The sequence below is a fragment of the Brachyistius frenatus genome, unplaced genomic scaffold (assembly GCF_029030835.1).
Source record: "Brachyistius frenatus isolate BFR_SWC_R1_liver_20210118 unplaced genomic scaffold, ASM2903083v1 Contig_110, whole genome shotgun sequence".
In the NCBI taxonomy this organism is placed as follows: domain Eukaryota; kingdom Metazoa; phylum Chordata; class Actinopteri; family Embiotocidae; genus Brachyistius; species Brachyistius frenatus.
Window position 1 is genome coordinate 373416 of NW_027210709.1, and position 20122 is coordinate 393537.

General features: G+C 40.0%; 2 protein-coding genes across 2 annotated transcripts in view; one reads left to right on the plus strand and one right to left on the minus strand.

Moving 5' to 3' along the window:
• The window catches only part of LOC138629070 (uncharacterized), a 41700-nt gene extending 32396 nt beyond the window's left edge, over positions 1 to 9304 (minus strand). Inside the window, exons 1-20 of the mRNA XM_069712565.1 lie at positions 9215 to 9304; positions 8973 to 9020; positions 8629 to 8795; positions 8477 to 8547; positions 8065 to 8230; positions 7673 to 7810; positions 6983 to 7157; positions 6744 to 6886; positions 6124 to 6227; positions 4601 to 4766; positions 4309 to 4494; positions 4025 to 4177; positions 3592 to 3736; positions 2977 to 3135; positions 2636 to 2754; positions 2331 to 2525; positions 1342 to 1500; positions 1064 to 1248; positions 783 to 965; positions 377 to 468 (exon numbers count right to left, since the gene is read on the minus strand). Of these exons, the coding sequence (XP_069568666.1) occupies positions 377 to 468; positions 783 to 965; positions 1064 to 1248; positions 1342 to 1500; positions 2331 to 2525; positions 2636 to 2754; positions 2977 to 3135; positions 3592 to 3736; positions 4025 to 4177; positions 4309 to 4494; positions 4601 to 4766; positions 6124 to 6227; positions 6744 to 6886; positions 6983 to 7157; positions 7673 to 7810; positions 8065 to 8230; positions 8477 to 8547; positions 8629 to 8795; positions 8973 to 9020; positions 9215 to 9278 (2818 nt within the window). The 5' untranslated portion in view covers positions 9279 to 9304. The remainder of the gene's footprint in view (positions 1 to 376; positions 469 to 782; positions 966 to 1063; positions 1249 to 1341; positions 1501 to 2330; positions 2526 to 2635; positions 2755 to 2976; positions 3136 to 3591; positions 3737 to 4024; positions 4178 to 4308; positions 4495 to 4600; positions 4767 to 6123; positions 6228 to 6743; positions 6887 to 6982; positions 7158 to 7672; positions 7811 to 8064; positions 8231 to 8476; positions 8548 to 8628; positions 8796 to 8972; positions 9021 to 9214) is intronic.
• Positions 9305 to 10689: 1385 nt separating this feature from the next.
• LOC138629033 (Krueppel-like factor 9) lies at positions 10690 to 19181 on the plus strand. Its single transcript, XM_069712500.1, has 2 exons — positions 10690 to 11482; positions 14156 to 19181. The coding sequence occupies exons 1-2, from the start codon at positions 10981 to 10983 to the stop codon at positions 14398 to 14400; spliced, it is 747 nt and encodes a 248-aa protein (XP_069568601.1). The 5' UTR covers positions 10690 to 10980; the 3' UTR covers positions 14401 to 19181.
• The last annotated feature ends 941 nt before the right edge of the window (positions 19182 to 20122 follow it).

Below are 20122 nucleotides of genomic sequence, written 5' to 3' on the forward strand. Positions count from 1 at the left end.
ATAAAATGTACTTTCATTAACACAGTAATAACACAACACTCCCATCCAAACATCAGTATCAACGCATCGTACTAATGGAACAAAATTGTGTTCGATTTGCCTTTGGAAAGATTGGGCACAAGTAAAGACGTACGAGGGCTAGCATTGGTCAGTTATTCAGCCAACAACAATAATACCATCTAATATACTGATATGTAATAGTATAATGAATTAATCAACAACACATATAGACTCAAAAAGAGGAAAAGCAATGACTAACAGAGCAGAAACTTCAAAAAGGCAAAGTACAATGATTCAAAATGTTAATAGTATGTCAATGTAAAGCATCTTTGAGCTGCTAAAAACTGTTTAGTTTATAATGTGTGTTTGTACTGACAGGTTTTTGGTGTGCAGGTGGTCTTTTGGACTCGACTCTTTGGCCCCTTTATCTCCTCCCTGTGGTCTCCACTGAGTTGAAATACTCTGGAGCTGGAGAACACAAAAATTACACAAACTTCTTAAGAAACCATCATTCACATCTCAAAACTGAAATATTGTACAATATTTAACTACATTTTATATTATTTCTATCTTCACTCACATAAATTATATATTGTTATGCAGGTAATAGGCTGTGAACTGCAGACGCTTAAACAGGCTTTTTTTTTTTTTTTTTTTTTTACTCTGTACGTTTTTTAAGTTTTTCAGCGACAGTACATTTAAACCCTCTCATTTAAACTATCTAAATAAAACACATTCACGAATACAGAGGGTATATTTTGGGATGTGTTGAAATGTTTTACCCGAGAGAGATGATGTCCATTAAGTCTTTTGGTGTGTTAAGTGTGACCCTGACATCGCGCCCCTCCTGCAGATGAACGCTACCATCCAGACTGGTGGAGCTCATCAGCTCGGAGACCCACTCCACCGCAGCCTGACCCAGAGCGCTGTCAACCCCCATCCTGGCCGAGAGCCCCACATAGGCACTGAAGAAAGAGACCAGTAGAACAGTGTTACAGCAACAAGACTGGAAACAGGTCGTGATCAAAAAAAGCTCCCGTTTCATTTGGTAACAGAGAAGTACTTGGGTTTAATGTATCCGTTCAGGGAAAAGTGAGATGTATCCCTGTAGCTGATGTTGCCCTTTAGAAGCAGTGAAAGAAGGGAGGTCATATTGATGCCCAGTTTGATGGGAACACCAGATAGAGATGGTAAAACCAGATCCTCAGCCATCAGCACGGCCCTGTGGGTCAGCTGAATCTCATGACCCTGGAGGAGGGCAGAAGGAGAGGGAAAATGACATGGGGTAACTTGACAGAGAAGAAAGACTCATGACAATCTCCATGACTGCCACCCTCATACCTTCAGCAGTTTAACAGCCAGTCCAGCCAAACTCAGTGAGACCTGGTTGATTTGATTGTAGAGATCTTCACATGTAAAAACACTGAGCTCATTCCCAAACACCTTCACACCAACCCAACACTTGGGTCTGTTTTCTTCCATTTTCTTTCTTCCAAACAACTGTAAAAAAATAAAAAATAAAAAATAATAATTATATATATATATAGTACAGATTAATTGGATCGATTGGCAGTGAACGTGATTACATTTTAAAAGTAAAGAAGTCGCTGCAATGTTAATCCTTCTTTTCCAATTCATCAGATTTTGCTATTTTCCAACATACAGCATATAAGTAAATGTTTATAAAACATATCTGATGATTTTGGGACATTTATATATGCTGAGAGGCATTCATTATATCTTGTTATGTTCTTGTTTCGAGATACCAAAGAATTTCACTTTTTTCTGAATTCTTTTTTAAAATTCCTTGACTCAAATTTATATTTTATCTCAGCAATTGTTTTTGTTGTTACTTTTATTGTCAGAGCACACTGTCCTTGTCCTCGCTCTCTGTATTCTTTTGTTGCTTAAATTTTTTTTATATTTGGGCAAAAGAGCAAAAAAAAAAAAAAATGTGTCACAAAAAATTGGAAGTAGCAACAATTAAGCAATAATAATATTATGTAATTTTTCAAAAAATACCAAAAATGTTATGGTCCGAGCAACGCAGATATGAAAATCTGCTGCTTTGTCTCATTTCACATTACTTTAAACTGAGTATGTTAAGGCTTTGGACCGTTGGTCAGACTAAAAGTATATTTGAAGACATCATTTTGGAAAATAATGCTGGAGCCACAAGTGAAAATAACTGTTAGTTGCTGCCCTAATATATGTATTTGCCTACATCAGTATTTTATCAAAGCACTGACAGTAAGTTAAACCTGATGTCTTTACTACTCCCCTTAGATAAAAGCCTGATGTCTATCTAACAATATCCACAGAGATCTCACCATCGCCCTGGCCTGGTTCAGGTAACTGTTGGCTTTGGATAAACACATTTCTTTTTCTCTTCTTTGGCCATCATCTGTTTTTCTTGACGACCTTCTCGCCTCATGTTTTCCATTTTCAGCGGTCGGTTCTCTCTCCGTCTGGTGACCGAAGATGTTCTTCAAAAGTGGTTCAGCATTTTCAACGTGAAGGTCCACCTAAGTTAATAAAACTAAATGTGAGAATTCAATATAACCTTTAAAATAATTTTTGCAAAGGACAAAAATATATTAAAAAAAAACAAACTAAAACTTGAATGCAAACTCACTTCCAGAAGGTTGTGGGCTCTCCCATGAAAATATACTGTCAGGTTTGCAGAGGCAGAGCTCGGTAGAAATGATTTCGGAGAGAAAATCAAGGATGTTTCCACATTTACGATTCCGATGCCTGAAACAAATAAAATATCAGAAAAGAAACAAGACTGCAGGCTGCTTACAGTACACATACCACCACCACCACCATCCTTCTCCTCCTCCCTGTCAATCATCACCCTACACTCATGTAAATACAGTAATGGTACCACAAACACCTGTTTATTTGTGTTTGATTATAACTGTATATTTTTGTAATCATGGAAAATAAAGACATTTACCTTGAACGTATCATTACCTGAAGAAACAGTATAGTCAGAATAGGAGGAGTATTTCAAAAACTCAGCTTCAAAGTCTCTGCTGATAATGTCATCAGGTAGAGACTCGATTAGGGCTTGCTTCATGGGGTCCTCACTCCTCAGGATACTCGTCAGATGACTGCACACAAATGAGCCCACTAGAAAAACAGAGCAAGAGAAAAAGCAAAAGATCTGCAAAGAGGCAAGTATGATCAGAAACACCTGAAAAGGAATCATATGTGTGACCTTTTCCCCTTACATTTCAATCTTATACTGTAGGTTTATGGGGCTGAAACAATCAGCCAATCTGTATTAAAAATCAACAGCTCAAGAAATGCCATCAAACAACTCAACTCTATAAATGCCAGTTAGAAGCATTTCTCAGCTCAAAACCAAGAATACAATATTCAGATTTTACAGTATGTACAGGTTCAGAAATATTGTATATTGTATACTAAATAGTCTGAGATTTAGTAATCCAAAATATTCCTTTTGTCATGAAGTATCATTATTTTGTCTATCCCTTTAGCATTTATTAGTTGCCATCACTGAACATTTTCCCTGGAAGAACCTGTTATGGGCATCTCTACGATCCGCAGAGGTTGAAATCAGACCTTGGCTGGAGGTCTCGTCCCTCAGTGTCATCTTCACCACTTCAAACACGTCCTGGTCAGGGAAGTGCATGAGCTGCTGGTATGCAGCGATTCTGACCTCAATATCCTCCTGGGAGGAGCCGTACAGCTGCAACAGCACAGACCTCTGATGGAAGGAAATTGCTGTCAATAAGTGATGTTCGACTCTCAGTTCCCTCCTCACCTCTTCACCTCTGCCTCAGCTCATGATGAATCAATTACCACCTCATTTAGACATCCAGCGTATGAAGACCTGCCAACATTGGATTTTCATTTGAGTCATTTAGACAGCCTAAAGGCTGATGTTCAGGCGATTAGCATAAAAATAGACTACATAAATCCAACAAACGGAAAGTTTCCGGTGAACATTATCATTTCTGTCCTAGCTTAATTGTTATTTTCAGGGTCTACTCACATCAGCTGAGCATGGAAAGCGTCTGAAGGCTTGGATTGCAGCGAGTCTCAGCTCCAGTGCTGTTGAGTGGCCCAGCATGCAGCGATTCAGCAGAGGAATGAAGGCAGAAGCAGATAAACCAGCGTTCCCCACTGATTTCAGTACATGAAAAATCTGTTGGGCAACATGATAGATGTAAATTGGGCATTGTTTGTGATATTTTTTTTTTATTTTTTTTTTAAACATCCATGTACATTACATCATAAGTACGTTAAATGATCACTGACACCAGGTCAGTACTGTACCTCTTTCACTCGAGTGGGCTCCTGTCTTTCACAGCCCTCCTTCAGGCTTCTTTCAAGCGTCTGTATAAAGGTCTGAACTTGAGGAAGTTCACTACAGGATGTTTGAGACCTTTGGCACAGTTGATAGGCCAGAGATGATCCAGCCAGCAGTGCCTTGGACCGCAGCTCTGGGACCTCTAGTAAGGCCTAACACACACAGTAGACATTGGTTGGACTAATATCGCAAATGAATGAATACAGGAGCTCTGATGAGCAATTTACATCATCATCAATGTGACCAAGAGGTTCCTACATTGATGGAGCCAATGATCTGTGGCGATGGATGAGGGATGAGGGCTAAGGTGGTGAGGAAGGAGTGAGCCTGCTCCTCCTCCAGCTCTTTGTTCCTCATCAGGTCAGTCAGTAGTATGATGCAGTTTTCAGATCCACATGCTGGTAATGCATCCAACAACGGCTGCCTGTCCAAACACTTAATTGTCAACAGTGTAAAACTCTGCTGTATATAACCTCTGTCAGACGATATATTATGACGGTATAGTGTTGTTAGAGATTAATGTAAAGCAGTGAAACGTAAGACAATTGTACAAGTTCACTGTATTTTGCTGCAGAGTTCACTAAATACTACATTTTGTGTAGATCTTGGTTAACGTATTTGCTAAATACAATTTTTTTTTAAAGAATTGTTGGAGATTTGAGGAAATATGCTGTTTAGCTTTCTTGCAAAAAGTTAGATGACAATCTTGATAGCACTCTCACATCTGTACAGTTAATATAAAGCTACAACCAACAGAGGGTTAGCTATTATATGTCATTTGTTTAATCTATAAAGAAAAAACATGGCATAAAAATTTAAATCTTTGTGGTCTTACAGGGGGAAATTATCAAAGGGCCTATTTATTGAGTAACTACAAGGTCTTTAGATTTACCATTTTAATTTAATTAAATTTTACTTTTAAAATATAAAATATCAAAATGTAACTTAGATTAGTCTAAAAGTTGGAAATAGGAAACTCCTGTGCAAAAAGTTAAACTATTGCCTAGCAGCACCTAAAGCTAAAGCTTATGGTCACTAACATGTTACTAATTTGGTTAAGGCAGACATTTCGTTGTAGTTTTTTTAGAAGTATTGCACCAGACTATTTCTTAGCTGAGCCCCACAACTTCATGAAGCTCCTGTTGCAATAATCACAACACAAATCACAATCCCACTGTTTCCTGTTTTAATGGTGTAAAGATCTGACTGCTTGTAGCCTCATAGTCATTGTACATACATGAGAGTGCCATCAATCTCCTTGTGTTTTTTTTTTTTTTATGTTTCCTCCATTCATTTCAGCGGTGCCAGTAAGCCAAGCACTGAATATGTAATCTTGTCACACAAACACATTGGAATGCAGCTGTTGTTAACTGCTTTCAGTCACACATGTGTTTTACAAAGTCCAAATGTCCATGATGATAATGTCAGATTTGTCAAATTGAGTGGTAGAGGATACTAAAGATGAAGGAGGCGACTCTGTCCTGCTCTTTGAGTCATCTCTGTCATAGAGTAGCTTCTGATTAAGTTGGCTACCGACCCACACAGACTGTCCTTTGTTTACTTGTTGACATGGCCTGAGGCTGTGTTTTTTTCTAATTATAAACCATAGACAAGATTTCTTTCAGCTTTAATCCAATTGACTGACAGCTAAGGACAATATATCTTATACAGTGTTTGGAAAGTGAAGAGGGTGTAAATGTGCAACAGTTATGTTGGACATGGATTGATGAAAAACTGAAGGACTAGTCAACTCAATTATAAAACATTGTGGAAATATTGACCAGTCATTGCGGCACTTGAAGGATGCTTCTTGCCAAAGTGTCGTGAGCTGAGAGAGAGTCAGATCTTTCAGCTGGAACACCAGTTGGAGGAACTCTTGTGATACCTATGAGCAGATAAAGTCCAAACACATATATCATGTCAGTATCATACAATAAATGCAAGTTATTCTCCAGTTTATTAAAACTATTCCTGCTCAAGCAGAACTAATCAGCTACTAAAGAACTGCAAACACAGTTTCTAATCCCATCAATCACTTGATTGTAAAAATATCACAGTATGGTCATTTCTGGGTCTGATGGAGCTTTGTAAGCTCCTCTCATGCAAACAGCAGATGATGAAGGTCGCCAGACTGAGTGTGATTAACCTCCTGAGTAGGGAAGATTTAACAATCACTGGCTCATACACAGCAGAGCCTCAGGGGAAGTAGAGCTATGACTTACAAATACAACCACGCCGTCACTGGACTGGCAGAGAACAGGCTTTGTAAATGATTCATAGTCATTGTTTAAAGAGACTGCTGTGCCTTAAGATAAAGCAGGTAAACTGAAACACACAAAGAAAATCCTTTGAAATAAAAACAGGTGTAAGTAGATTGGGACCTGTTGCTTTTGATGCCTACCAGTTGTGGGTCTGAGGTGAGGCTGCATAACATCCTGACAGTCTGAGCCACTTTCTGTGGTGTTGATGGTTTGTTTTTTCCCAGCCTTGCAGCCCCTTCATCCTCAAACTGCAGGTCAGTCAGCACACCAGTCCCTAAGGAGTCTGCAGGAGCAATGAGGAGACCAGGCATCGGAGTCCATGTCAGTCAAAGTGTCCAGTAGCTCAAAGAAAAAGCAAAAAAGTTTATGCTAATCTGACCTGCCCCTGCAGGACTCCCTGGCTGGGCTCGGAGAAGGAGTAGTGTCGACACTGTTTGGGTCTTCACCAGCCCTGCCGTCCTGGACCATGTTGCCATAGACACAACTTCAGTGCAGTTAACCTCCTCCATCACTGATCGATGGCGCTGAGCACAGTGTAGCTCCAACTGCACTGACTAGCAAAAAATAACAGGAAACAAACCTCCCATCGTAAAAGTGTGTTTCAAATGCAAAAAAAAAAGGGGTGCAGAAAACTCAAGTGAAAACTGGCATCACCACCCATTTTTCAAATTCTGCTTTTCTTGAAAAGACATCAGAAAGAAGAAAAAAAAGGAAACTACCAGCAAAATCTACTAAAGGGAAAACAATCCTGCAACAAGGATTTTACAAAGAATGAGGTCAAAGGTCACAGTCCTTCAGTGAAGCCTCTGTGCCTATTCTTAAACAAATTGTGATTCGAAGCTTCACACTGGTGGTAATTAAATTCTATTGTAGAAATACTGAATCCCTCATATGTATTTAACACAAAAGTAGTCATTTTTATTGATTGCCCCATAATATAACCATTGTGTAATTTTTTTTTAAGTCCATGACCTCTGTGTTCTCAGTAATGAGCCATGTCTACCACTAATGAACAACATTTTCACATTTCCAAACATTTCTAAGAAAGACAGAAGGTGTCTAAACTCACTGTGTCTTCAGTTAGAGCTACTGAATGAGGCCAGAAGTTTTCCAGCCTGGACTGCTGGCACTGTTTTACATCCCTGGTTTTCAGCAGCGCAAGTCCTCGCCTCTCGTACCTGCTGGTGCAGGTACCGTAGACATCCGTCTGAGGAGGAGGCATTAAAGAAATATCAGTTAATCACCCTGTGAATCTGGTGCATGATAATATTAATGACAGTTAATGTTAGTAGCTGCAGTAGAGCTGGGTGGTAATAAGTTGCACTTGTGTTGTTCTGAATCCTGCATAAAGACTGAGGGGCTATTATTGTTTTTTCTCTTTCCCAAACTTGTGCAAAATCTCTTCACATTAATGCATCTTTTGGACATGTATTAAAATGTATAGGTTCTTCCTCAACCCACCTCCTTTTGTAATTCCAGTTTGGAGGCCATGGGGGAGGTCTGGAGCATGCTCAGTAATGCCCTTTTAATGTTGAGAGCCCACACCTGCTCCCCCTCCTGGAGACAGAGGGCTGTGACCTTTCCCCCCTGAAGAGAGAACTTGAGGCGCGTTCTCTCCAGTGACTCCCTGGGAAACAAAAACACCAGATGAGTCCTCCCCGAGACCAGAGTGCACAGACAAATGGAGCATCTGAACAGAGTATCATATTCATAGGAAAAACAGTTGTAGCATTCCAAAATGATCTGAACTTGCACTTTAACTGTGAACAGAGAACAGATAGAAACACATGCACACAGTAGAAGAAGAAAACATTGTAAATTCATTCTATGTGGAAACACTAAAAACGGAACGAAATCTACTGGGTATTATTACCTGAGACTTTTTAACCGCTGTACAGAGTGTTCCTTCTGAGGGGAAAGCCGCTTTATCTGTGGATTCCTTATCTGTTGGACAAGCATGCACATGAAACCATAGCACCATGTGCTTCTTGTAGCACTTATACAAACGATTCTAACAAAGCTGACCTGCATCATTAGGTGACACTTGGAGACCACGTCGATATCAACCACACAGTCCAAAGCCAGTCCATTCCTGCCGACATTGGAGCCATGAAGGGTGGTGGTAATTGTCGTGCTATACCTGTAAGTATACCTCACCCCTTTCTGATAGGACAAGTCAGAGGTAGGGTATCCTGCAGACACAAAATAATACACAATTAAAAATATTAATAATATGTAAAGAAATTCCTGTTTGTTTAAAAGCATACAGCAAATTTGCCCTAGAGAATTTAAAAATGAACCTTAAATTTGTTGGTGTGCATGCATCAAATCTGAGGTGCATTACATTTAGTAACAAACTAAATTCTCACCAGCACAACTTGAATCACAGAGATTTCGTTCCACTTGAAGGCAATCACCTGCTGAACAGAGGATCTGGTCAAAAAAAAATCTAAGATTTACTGTCAAAAACATTTAAATACGTCTTGAAAAAAGCTTGTCAAACTTCTATTCTGAACATCTACTGTCAAGTCACAAATATCAGCCCTGTTTTCAGTGGAAAATAGCATTACTCACCAAGAATGAACCTAACGAAATAAGCCCCAAAACTTACCACGTAGCAGGAGAAAAATGAGTAAAACATGTACACAGTTAAGCAGTGAGCGCAACACAGCCATGGCAACCCAAAGTCACTGCAGGTCTGGCTACCTCTGAGCCTCCACATGGAAGTGAGATGAAAACCAAGCACTGTTCGTGGCCACTGAATGACCAGGCTTGTATGTGGGCTTCCACAGTGACCCAAACTACTTGCAGCAACCAATCAGGAAATACCTTCAAGCTGGAGCTACAAACAGTCGCAGAGCCAATCACTTTGAGCAACGGGCCTCACAGAACATTAAGTTTTCTTATAACCCCAGTGGCTTGGACAGACATGAGACAGAAGACCTTAAATGGAGAGGAAATTCAGCTTATTCCAGGAAAGTTGAAGTCTAAAAGCTGGCAGTCTTACTTACAGTGTTACACATAGGCTATTTATCAGACAGGAGTGATGGCCTTGCTATATTATAAAGGGTTGGACAAAATAACAAGAACACCTTAAAACAGGCTGCAGCAAAGTAGCTTAGTAAATAATGCTGAAGTGTTAATGCTGTTGTGCCTCTTCTTCCATAGTAAAAAAAAAAAAAAAAAAAAAAAAAAAAAGATTTTATTGGTGATTGTTTGAGTTTAAACACTCACACGCCGTCAATATGACCATAATCAATAAGCCACACAACCACTGTGGGTTCCAATGAGTTAACAGCTGATTCATAAACTTCCCAGAGGACAATGAAGTACAGTTAATAGAAGTAAACACATGAAAAGAGGGACATCTAGTGTCCGTCTCCTATGGATAAAAACAGGTGGGAAAGTGGAGCTTTTTGGTGCTGTGATGGCGAGTTGCAGAACTATTTAAGACCCTTCCCACTCAGCCACGTTATCCAGTTTCCGGCTGAGCTCAAAACTAAATTACCCAACACGCCTTTCATCCCCATCTCCTTCCCCCATCATTACCCAGGCTGCCTTCCTTCCAGTGCCACCTACTTTCCACGATGCACCCGCCGCCGCGGTCCACGCCCGTGCTGCGACGTCAGTTACTGCGTGCTGCTGGCTCAAGATGCCTTCAAGCAACTGGTAAAAAATTGTTTTCAGGAGTCTCCATAATAACGATGCCGTTAGCTATCTTTCAACCCAGCTTCCGGGCCACGAAACTGTGTTAGAAGTGATCTTTCTGACACATATTGCGCCAAATGTATTTTAGTTTGTTACAATATAAACAATAATACTTATAACTTTGAAGTTATATGTGAAATACAATTGAAGAACAGAGTTCAATGCCAGCTTCTCTGTTTGTTTTTAACTAAATTTTGTTGTATGTGCTGTAGATGACTTGAGTTAAAAGTTTTACTTTCATAACAACAAAATAAAAGCGTTAGTTATTGAAATTTAAAACAATAAGAACCTCTGAAGGATTACATCCGACACGTCCTGAACGCACCCGGGGGGGCGTAGGTTTGACCGGCTTCTCGGAGGCTCAGACACAATGAACCGTCAGACAGTGAGGGGCACGCATGTTGGGCCCGAGGAATTAGGACAGTTTTAGCACACTATTTTTTTCTCAGATGTGCCTTTTTGGGGTTTATTTAGTATTTTTTTTTAAACTACTGACACACTGTATGGCGTTAACGAGGCTCAGTTGGAAGAGGTTGGTTCGTCGAGTTTGATGAAAACGAGGTCGGGATCAGACCAACGATACCGTTAGCCCCTCCTGGTGGATTTTTTTTTTTTTTTCTTTCCGTTATTTGTTTCCTCGTTAAAGACAACAGAACAAAGTAGATAACGATGTCGCTGACCGCTTCGTCTGATTATTTCGCTGCCGAGTGTCTGGTATCGATATCTACCGGCCCTGTTCTGCACAGACCCACCCCGGTCGCCCCCGCCAGCCAGCCTGCCACGGCGGGCCTGCTCCCCGGGGAGCACGACGGGTCGAACGAGGACAGGGAAGTGCGGGAGACTCTGAGGCTGGAGGGGGCCAACATGATGGCGGTGGCCGGTATCCTCACCGACCTGCACGGCAAGTTCCGCCCCATGTCGGCCTACTCGGAGAGCAGCAACTCCTCGTGTGGTGGGGAGAGCGGTTACACCACGTTGTCCGACCCGACCACCCCTACCATGACCCCCTCCGCCACCCCGATCCCCGGGCAGCAGCAGCAGCAGCTCCGGGTGGGGGGAGCGGTGGGGGCCCCGCGGTCCCCGGTAAAGCGACATCAGTGCACTTTTGACGGATGCGACAGAGTTTACGGGAAATCGTCCCACCTGAAGGCACACATCCGGACACACACAGGTACGGAGACGACAACAACAGTTTCGTTACATCAGCAGTTCACATGCTGTGTTTGTAATCCAGGAAAGTTTACGAGTTAACTTGTGCTATTTCTGCGCCTCTAATATTAAAACCTTGAAATCAGATAAATATGTGGGGAGGAGGAGGAAGAGGAGGGGGGGTGTTGTGCTCTTTACTTTCGGGGATTTCGCTGCTGTTAACATCGCAGTGGTTATCTTTTCCCCCATTTTTTTTTTTTTTTTTTACCACGAGCTAGGTTACAATAACGTGGCCAAACAAAGAGGGGAAAGACGGAGAAACTCCTCTCAGAGACTCCTGACAAAGAAGTAAACTCAACAAAAGAACTGGGCTGGACGTTAAAACCTGTGACGAAAGTCTTCCTCCCGACCGGATTTGCATATGAACTGAACGTAAGACGAAACCTTCACGTCGAGTGCGCAGAGTTCACAGGGGCCGCAGCAAGTGCACGGTGCAGTGTAGGTTTCCTGTGGACATCACCTCCTCCTCCTCCTCCTCCTCCTCTTCATCTGGGGCCGCTGACGAGATGAAATCTACTTTATTCTCTGCAGTGTGTAAATTATTGATAAAACATTTGGGAGAAGCTGGAGGAGGAGGAGGAGGAGGACGCCCGTCCGATAATGGGTGCGTCAGCCCCTTCGTCATATTTTTTGGGTGGGGGGGTGATTTAATGAAGAAATACCCGCCTGAAAATGTCGTTTTCACCTCCCGCCACCGGGGAGGTAATAACTTCTCAACCGCGCACACTCACTAAAAGCTCGATCGGGTTGTTTTTTTTTGTTTTTTTTTTAATAGACCCACCCCCCCCCCCCCCCCAATCTGCGCGGTAGTGGATATGTACTCCCGAGTTGAAATGTGCATGCGATTTATTTGTTTTTGTTGTTGTTGTTGCAAACTAAGGGGCACCGGTGTGTCCCGGGTCACTGAGCAGGCGCAAATGGATTAAGGGCAGGAAACGGCTCAAAGAAACTGGTGGTGGTAACGCCCACAGCTACTTCTGTAACAACAACGTGGCCACCGGGCTTTGTGATCTTGAAAATGGACCCGGGCATCCTCCTCGCTTATCCTGGGTTTGACTCGTGTTGACTACAAGAGATTAAGGCTAGTGGTAGCTTAGGAAGACTTATCTGAAGTATCTAAATCCTGGATATGGTTTGTCACGTATTTAACTACGTGGAGATTAATACGTGTGGCCTCATCATATTCCGTAGAAGAAATGCAGACAGAAGATTTCTGTCACTGTCTCTCTCTTCTTTTTTTTAATGTATTTAATGTGAACACCAAAAGTACCCACTAATTTTTTTTTTTTTTGATACAACACGTTTGTGTTTTGACAAAATCTACAAGCAAGCACAAGCCATTGCACACTGTATTGTTCATTTGAAAGGAGATTATTACTTTAAACAAAACAGACTGCAAGCTGGCACATTGCCCGAGACTGTTATTAAAATGACAAAATCAAATTTGGAGGAGCAGCTAAGTGCAATGCTTGGCTGTTTCATTGTGAACCATGAGAGGCTACACGCATACACATGTATAGCACATATTACTGCTGAAACAGCATATTTTTAAATCTTAATTCATTATTTAACCAACAGTAAAATGATCAACTATTTGTTTTATCAGATGACATGAGCAAAAATACAAAATATTTTTAGTTTAAACCTCTCGCATGTTAGGGTTTGCTGCTTGTCTTTGTCTTGTGTGATGGTCAACTGAATATATTTTGGGGTTAGGAGCAGACTACTGATCACTAGATGTCACTAGAGGCTGTAGGACATTGACATGAGAACGTTCCCCTTATTTTCTGACATCGTATAAACCAATTGATCAACCAGTTAATCTAGAACATTTGCAGATTCATTGCTAATTCAAATAATTATACATTTTGAATGCTATTTAATCAGTGCACTGCATTTGTTCAATACTGGTTTGATGTGATCATTGTGCATATAAATCAAATGATGAAGGGAGTAGTCTGTCTAGGGCGTACTGTCTCTGCTTTTTCTGTTGCGTGATTGTAGAGTAAAAATAGTGACAACATTTTAGATTGATACTTGTTAATAGGTCTGTGCAATATATTGACATTATATCAACCAGGGATGGGAGAAGATTTTATAAGTTATTTAAAAATACAATACTGAATAGCTTATGCAACCTGTGATCTTATTTCCCTCATTTTTACCAGCGACGAGTAGTAATGCATCGCTACCGCCAGAAAGTGGCGGTAACGCACCTAAAAGCTGTTTGCCAAAAGGGGAACACGTTACCATTTGCCGGTAAAACATGCGAAGCTGTAGGATCGGCTGCTACAGTACAAACAGCGGTCACGACAAATACAATCGCAAAAAGGTCCGTGTGGAGCTCCCAGCAGATACACAATTTTCTCGATATGGAATCAGTGTTGTCTTTTCTTGGTTTTAAAGGCTTCATCACAGTAACGTGATGTCACTTTCTGAATTTATTAGATTGTAATACCCACTGTACTGATAATTTATCCAAAATCTCTTGTGTAACTGAGCTGTAAAAGCACCAACTGCAATCCCTAAAATATTGTCGCCATATCACACAGATTGTTTGATTTTGTCCATATCTAGTGGTAAATAATGTGACGCTTAATGGTTGTCCCTGCTCTCTCGTGCCTCTGTATTGCAGGTGAGAGGCCATTCCCGTGCACCTGGCCCGACTGTGAGAAGAAGTTCGCCCGCTCCGACGAGCTCGCCCGCCACACCCGCACCCACACGGGGGAAAAACGCTTCCTGTGCCCGCTGTGCGACAAGCGCTTCATGCGCAGCGACCACCTGATCAAGCACGCCCGCCGTCACCCTGACTTCCAGCCCTTCATGTTGGGACGCAACAAGGGCGCATCCCCCGCTTCTAACTTTGCCATGCACGATTAGGATGGTTTCGGGGGTTTCCTGTGTGCTCGGGGTGCACGGGAGCGCAGGCGGTCACGTTGGTTTCAAGTTAACCAGCTACAATCAGATCCACTGATTAGGATTTAGCATAGCTGTGTTGTCCTCAAACATGTGCACATACACAATGTACACAAGCCAACACACATCGAGCTGGATGTGACTGGGGGGGGGGGGGGAGTAGGTTCATCTCTCCATCCACACAGACAAGTCATGTGACCACTATCCACCTTACTCAACATAACTAGGGTTGGGTTCTTAAACTGTTCCATACATCTCGGATTCTCCTGTAAAATTTGCTTTTTGATTCCAGTTATCTTTTCCTGAAAGTCAAGAGTTCGGACCTAGTGCAGTTTTATTTTCATCACCTGTTGCACATGTCTCAAAGTATGTGTGTAATGTTTACAGTATGGCAGACCGGAGCTACTAGCTTTTTAAGATTGGTTAATGAAAGGTAGAAATGATGCAACGAAATGGAATTATGGCATGAAAAGAAATACATGAGGGAGTTGGGTAAAAATGAATTCCTATTTACTATAATGATGCAGGTCTGCAGGGCTTTTTTGTGTCGTAATATTTAATTGCAAAACTTTTTTATAGCGAATGTTTTTGGTTTTATTCCCTGAATCAAATACCGGATAAATTAAGTTACTTTATCACATTAATACAAAACTGATGTGTAAAACCACCATGCAGCAGTGGTTTGCAATATTTTCTAATACTACAATATTATTAGGTTTTCATGCCATAGCAAATAAAAACAGCCGGCACAGCAATGAAGATTTTTAGCGCTCTTTCTTTTAACCAAAACCAAATAACAAAATACCTCATTGTTTATTGTAAGCTTATGGCAGCATAAATGTTATGAAAACAATTTTTTTCTCGATCTTGGGATTTGAATAAAAGCCCGAATCAAGAAGCAGATTTAAATGGATAAACTAAACCCAACCCTAAACATAACCTCATCGTCTCAAACGGAAACATGTTCACAAATTGCAGGGATTTTTCACCTTTTCTGTAATAATCTGCACATTCATCATCAGCCAAAAACTCCTCTGGTTTCTTGTGGTTAATTTGTAGGTTGTTGTTTTGCTTTTCAGTTTATTTACCACAAGTAGCACAATATTGTGATATTAGGTAGCGAAGCAGTGATTAGAAGCTTTTTAGCTTTTTAAAAAAAAAAAAAAAGTGTTTTGTTTTAGCTTTGCTGATTCTAAGTTTTAGTGGTGATGCATTCCTTCATTTTTTTTTTTTAAATTAATTTAGTAACCATCATTGAGGCAATTTTGTCAATATTTTTTTTCCTGTATAGCCAATTTATCTATAGATCAAATATTAATTTTGCCAGAAAGTGGATCAAATTTCACTGTAGAAGAGCTGTTTGCACGCCATCCTTAAAGCTGGATCGGTTATCATCCATGACAGGCTGACACATAATACACAGCAGTATTATGTCTAATATTGATGCAAATGTACATAAGCTTTAAGCTTTTAAATGTAGAAAAAGTGGTAATGCTACTAGCAGCAGAATTAATACGTGATAAATTGTAGTCCTTATATTAGGGGTAATTATATGCTTAATAGGATGGCATTGCCTGTGAGTGTCGGTGTGTATATTTTTCATTATTTACTTTTTTTGTGTGTTAGCGACAGAACTGGGAAAAGTGTCTATGCAATGGTATCAAAAATATTTTTGGGGGAAACAGATGACATGAGTTGGGTTTTTTTCAGCCTTCAAAATGAACAGCATTCACTTCACCCATCAGGGACGTGGAGCCAGATGGCAGAATACATTTGTGGGTCAGGTCGGGATGCACAAAAGGCTATTGGATATTTTCCAACTTTTTTTCTTTTTCTGATTGCAGACACCGATCCATGCATACATTCTTTTCTCTTCACAAATTGGTCCACCTTCAGATGGACAATTCAAGCTGGCAGTGTTGAAGGAAAGCGATGTGGCTCCTCCGCAAGTGACAGACAATGAGCAAATATTGCAAACGGCAACTTTCAACCACTTTTAACGCCGCAGACATGTTGATGCACCCTCATGCCCGGGACGAGGCGTCAACTATGAGTTTTCTGGCAAAATTAAAGCGTCAATTTCTCAGCCTGTCACATCAACCGAAATATTCATTTTTGGCTGATGTCGATATTTCATTTTAAAACTGATATCAGTCTATACCGATGACGTGCCGATATTATCGTGCATCCAGCTATTTTTTTTTTTGCCCTCAACAGTCTCACAAAAAGGTTAAAAGGTTGGTTGATGGACATTTCAACTTTGTCACTTGTCCAAAGCACAGCGGTACTAATAACATGAACAGTGACTCGATTCTGTGTATATTTGTCATTGAACCAGGCAATTCTAAATGGGATGTAGACATAAATAATGTTATTAGTTCCTCCTGTGTTTTAACCTGACTACACTCGCTTATTGCTCACAGCTTCAGTCTTCGCTGTGATTATAGTCGAGGAACCCTGTTCACATGAAAGTTTGCTCAGCCACTCTGAAGAACGGACCAATCAGTGACCGGAGTGGGTGGCTAAGCATGATGGCATTGAAGTAAAGCCTTTTTTCAAAATGTAGGTGCAGCCATGGCAGCGTTTTGGCGCATGTGGTAGTGGAAGTTGATTGGTTAAAGGCTGCTCCAATAGTTTCCAAATTAACCGAGGTCTTTGCCCATTTGGATGCAACGTTGGGAAATAATTGTCAATGGAGCGTGGCCTCGTCCATATATATATATATTCACAAAGTGAATTTGGGCCTCGTAATTATCTGTTATCAGGTAATCTGTGTTTGACAACAAAACAAATCCCCACTGTGATAAACCAATGAGGATTTATTTAGCACCTGCTCAGTAAATTTAAGCGAACTATCACCTAAACATTCCTGTCTTGCCAAAACCTTGAATCGTGCTCATGTATTTCAGGAACTATCCTTCAAGAGAAAACTTTCATATTTTACCAAATCAAGCAAGTAATTTAGGTATTTAAAATCTTATGTGAGTACACAGTGTCCAGTTCTGGTTGATTGTTTTTATTTTAATGTTTCCACACTGTTTGTCCCACTCATGGACATATTCCTTTATCTCAGTGAACAACACTTCTTCAGGAACCTCTGAAAGCCTTAAACTATGTCATAACTACTTTGCACCATGTTTACAGTCAGATCATTGTATAGGTATATATGCCCTCGTGCAGGTGCATTACAGAATCTCATTATGCAATACGGCACTTTTTTCTTACAGGTGTACTCGGCTGAATAGTGTAAGGGCTTGCACTGTCACTGTGTTTCTACAAGCAAGCACTGTGGAACTTTGCTGATGTGTTGATAACCAATAGTTTGTAAAAAAACAAAAACAAAAAAACTGCCTTTTCCAAGTGCTTTAGAAAGCGTGATAAAAAATTTAAAAAAAGAACTGGGTAGTTGTTTTTATTTAGGTTTTTTTTTTTTTTTTTTTTTTTTGCGTTTGCTTAGTAATCCAGGCCATCTCTCGTTGTGGAGTTTGTGTCTATTTTCTTGATGAAATTTGCTTCATTGTTTTCTTTTTTGTCTCTTCCACTCTTAAGATTAAAGACATCAGATGTCTTCCTCATTCATGTCAAACGGTCGTCACATACCAGTTCACTGTTGGTTTCAGTTTAATGGGAGCTTTGAAATTTTGTACTCTCCTTCATCTTTTATCTTCTTCTCGGGACGTTCAATCTGTTGAAAGTTTTTGGTTGCTGCTGGCAGTAACCTCGAACACATGGACAAACTCAATATACTTGTTTTTTTTTTTCACGTTTTCAAATGGAAATATTTGCTTCCATCTCTTCTCGCAGATGGAAGTGTCATCTGACACAGACTCTCAACGCTATAATATCACAAGAAGAACATACCTCACAGTTGTTGGTTTTTTTTATTTTATTTTGCAATGTCTGTACAAAATCCATCCAAACCCATCTTTCAGAAATTCCTATAAAGCCATTGAGCCTTGGATTTCAGAAGTTAGTTTTTACCAGCTAGATGGTCTGTTATGTACCCTTGTCCTTACTTTATGCAAAATCATGACTACCTGTGTAGCAGCAGAACTCCTTTTTCCCTGCCTCGGTGAACTTCTGTTGCTGATAGACAGTAGAAAACGAATCTACTAGATAAATCCTGCACCAACCTTCATTAAAGCCCAGCACCGGAAGTAAAAACCATACATGTAAACTGTCAATTCACTGATAAAATTGATTGAAAAAGCTCAGTCCAAATCTCTTTGTTCATATCACTGAATGTGGCTTGATGACAGCCGAGCATTATCCAGCCCAGATTTAATTTGTGCTGCACTGCCTCGCTAAAACAAAAACAAAAATATAATTTCTCTTGTAACCACACTAATTCAGATATGCACATTGTACAAAAGTGGATGGTTGTTTTTTTTAAATTGATGCCTAATTTTTACATTAATGTAATTTTTTAAAATCCTCTTATCAAAGCTTTAGTTGAGTGAAATAGGAGGAACTGGAACTGAATAAATGCTGCAACAAGCTGTTTTGATATTTATATTCTCAGGTGTCTTAAATTTTCAGCATTGGAGTTTCGATAGTTCCTGTGCAACACCGAAGTACAAGCATGTTTTTATTTCTTTTGTTGTGCTGATTAATTTATTACGTATCATTTGTGTGGTTTAATTTTTCTTTTCATAACTCATTTTGTGATATGGAACAGTACTAATAAATGGTTCCAATGTTTGCTTGACCAGTGCTTTTTTTAAAAATAAAAATTCTTAAGTTTATTGCATCTCTGTCTTTCTTTTACATAATAGTACATACATGTGCAATTTTAAAAACTGAGTTGGAGTAGAAGAAAGTGGCTTTGCTGGATGTCAGTTTAAGCTCTTAATTCTAACCACATGCCTTTAATCAACATGATGTTCCCTCTTTTGAAAGACAGAAGTGACATCATGACTCAGTAATTCACCTGAGGCTGTATTTGAACTTTAACTGGCGTTACTGTGAGAAGCAGAGCTGTAGTATCTGAACAAAGTCTCCATCTTGAGCTCATCTCTGAGCTCAAGTCCACTTTCAGACAACTCTTACAAAAAGTCACTGTGTTCCTGTAATGTAAAACCTCTCTCATCAACCGGTTCCTTTTAAAGTTCTAACTTTTTATTTTGAATGTTATTTTAACGCATTTTATTGACATGGCTACGTACCAAATTATGTTTTCACAAGAAACTTTATTTTATCAGTTTGTATTACAAAACTTACTTTCCAAAAACTTCTACCTGAACCTATACATACTCACGTCAATTAATAAAGATACCTTTCTGGTAATAAATTGAAATGTTACATAACAATAAATCACCATATGTCACTAGTATGTAGTAATACCAAGATGTTATAACAACACAAAACATTATCATGTATGTCATAATGTTAAAAGGTTAAATTGTCATGGTCGAAACAGTACATTGCTTCAATTACCTGCAGATAATATGTGCATCTTTATGCATATATTACTTAAACTGTCAGTTATGCTCCAAAGCTGTGTAACAAACTACGTGCAGATATCAGGGAAGTGAGCTCAGTAAAAGAAAGCTTAAAACAAATCTCTTTAACCAGCTACATCTGAAGGTTTCTTGCACATGGCTGCACTTTGCACCACTGTGCCTTTAAAATGTGTTTTGATTTAGTGTATATTTTTTAACTACAACTGTACTTTATTTTATCGTGT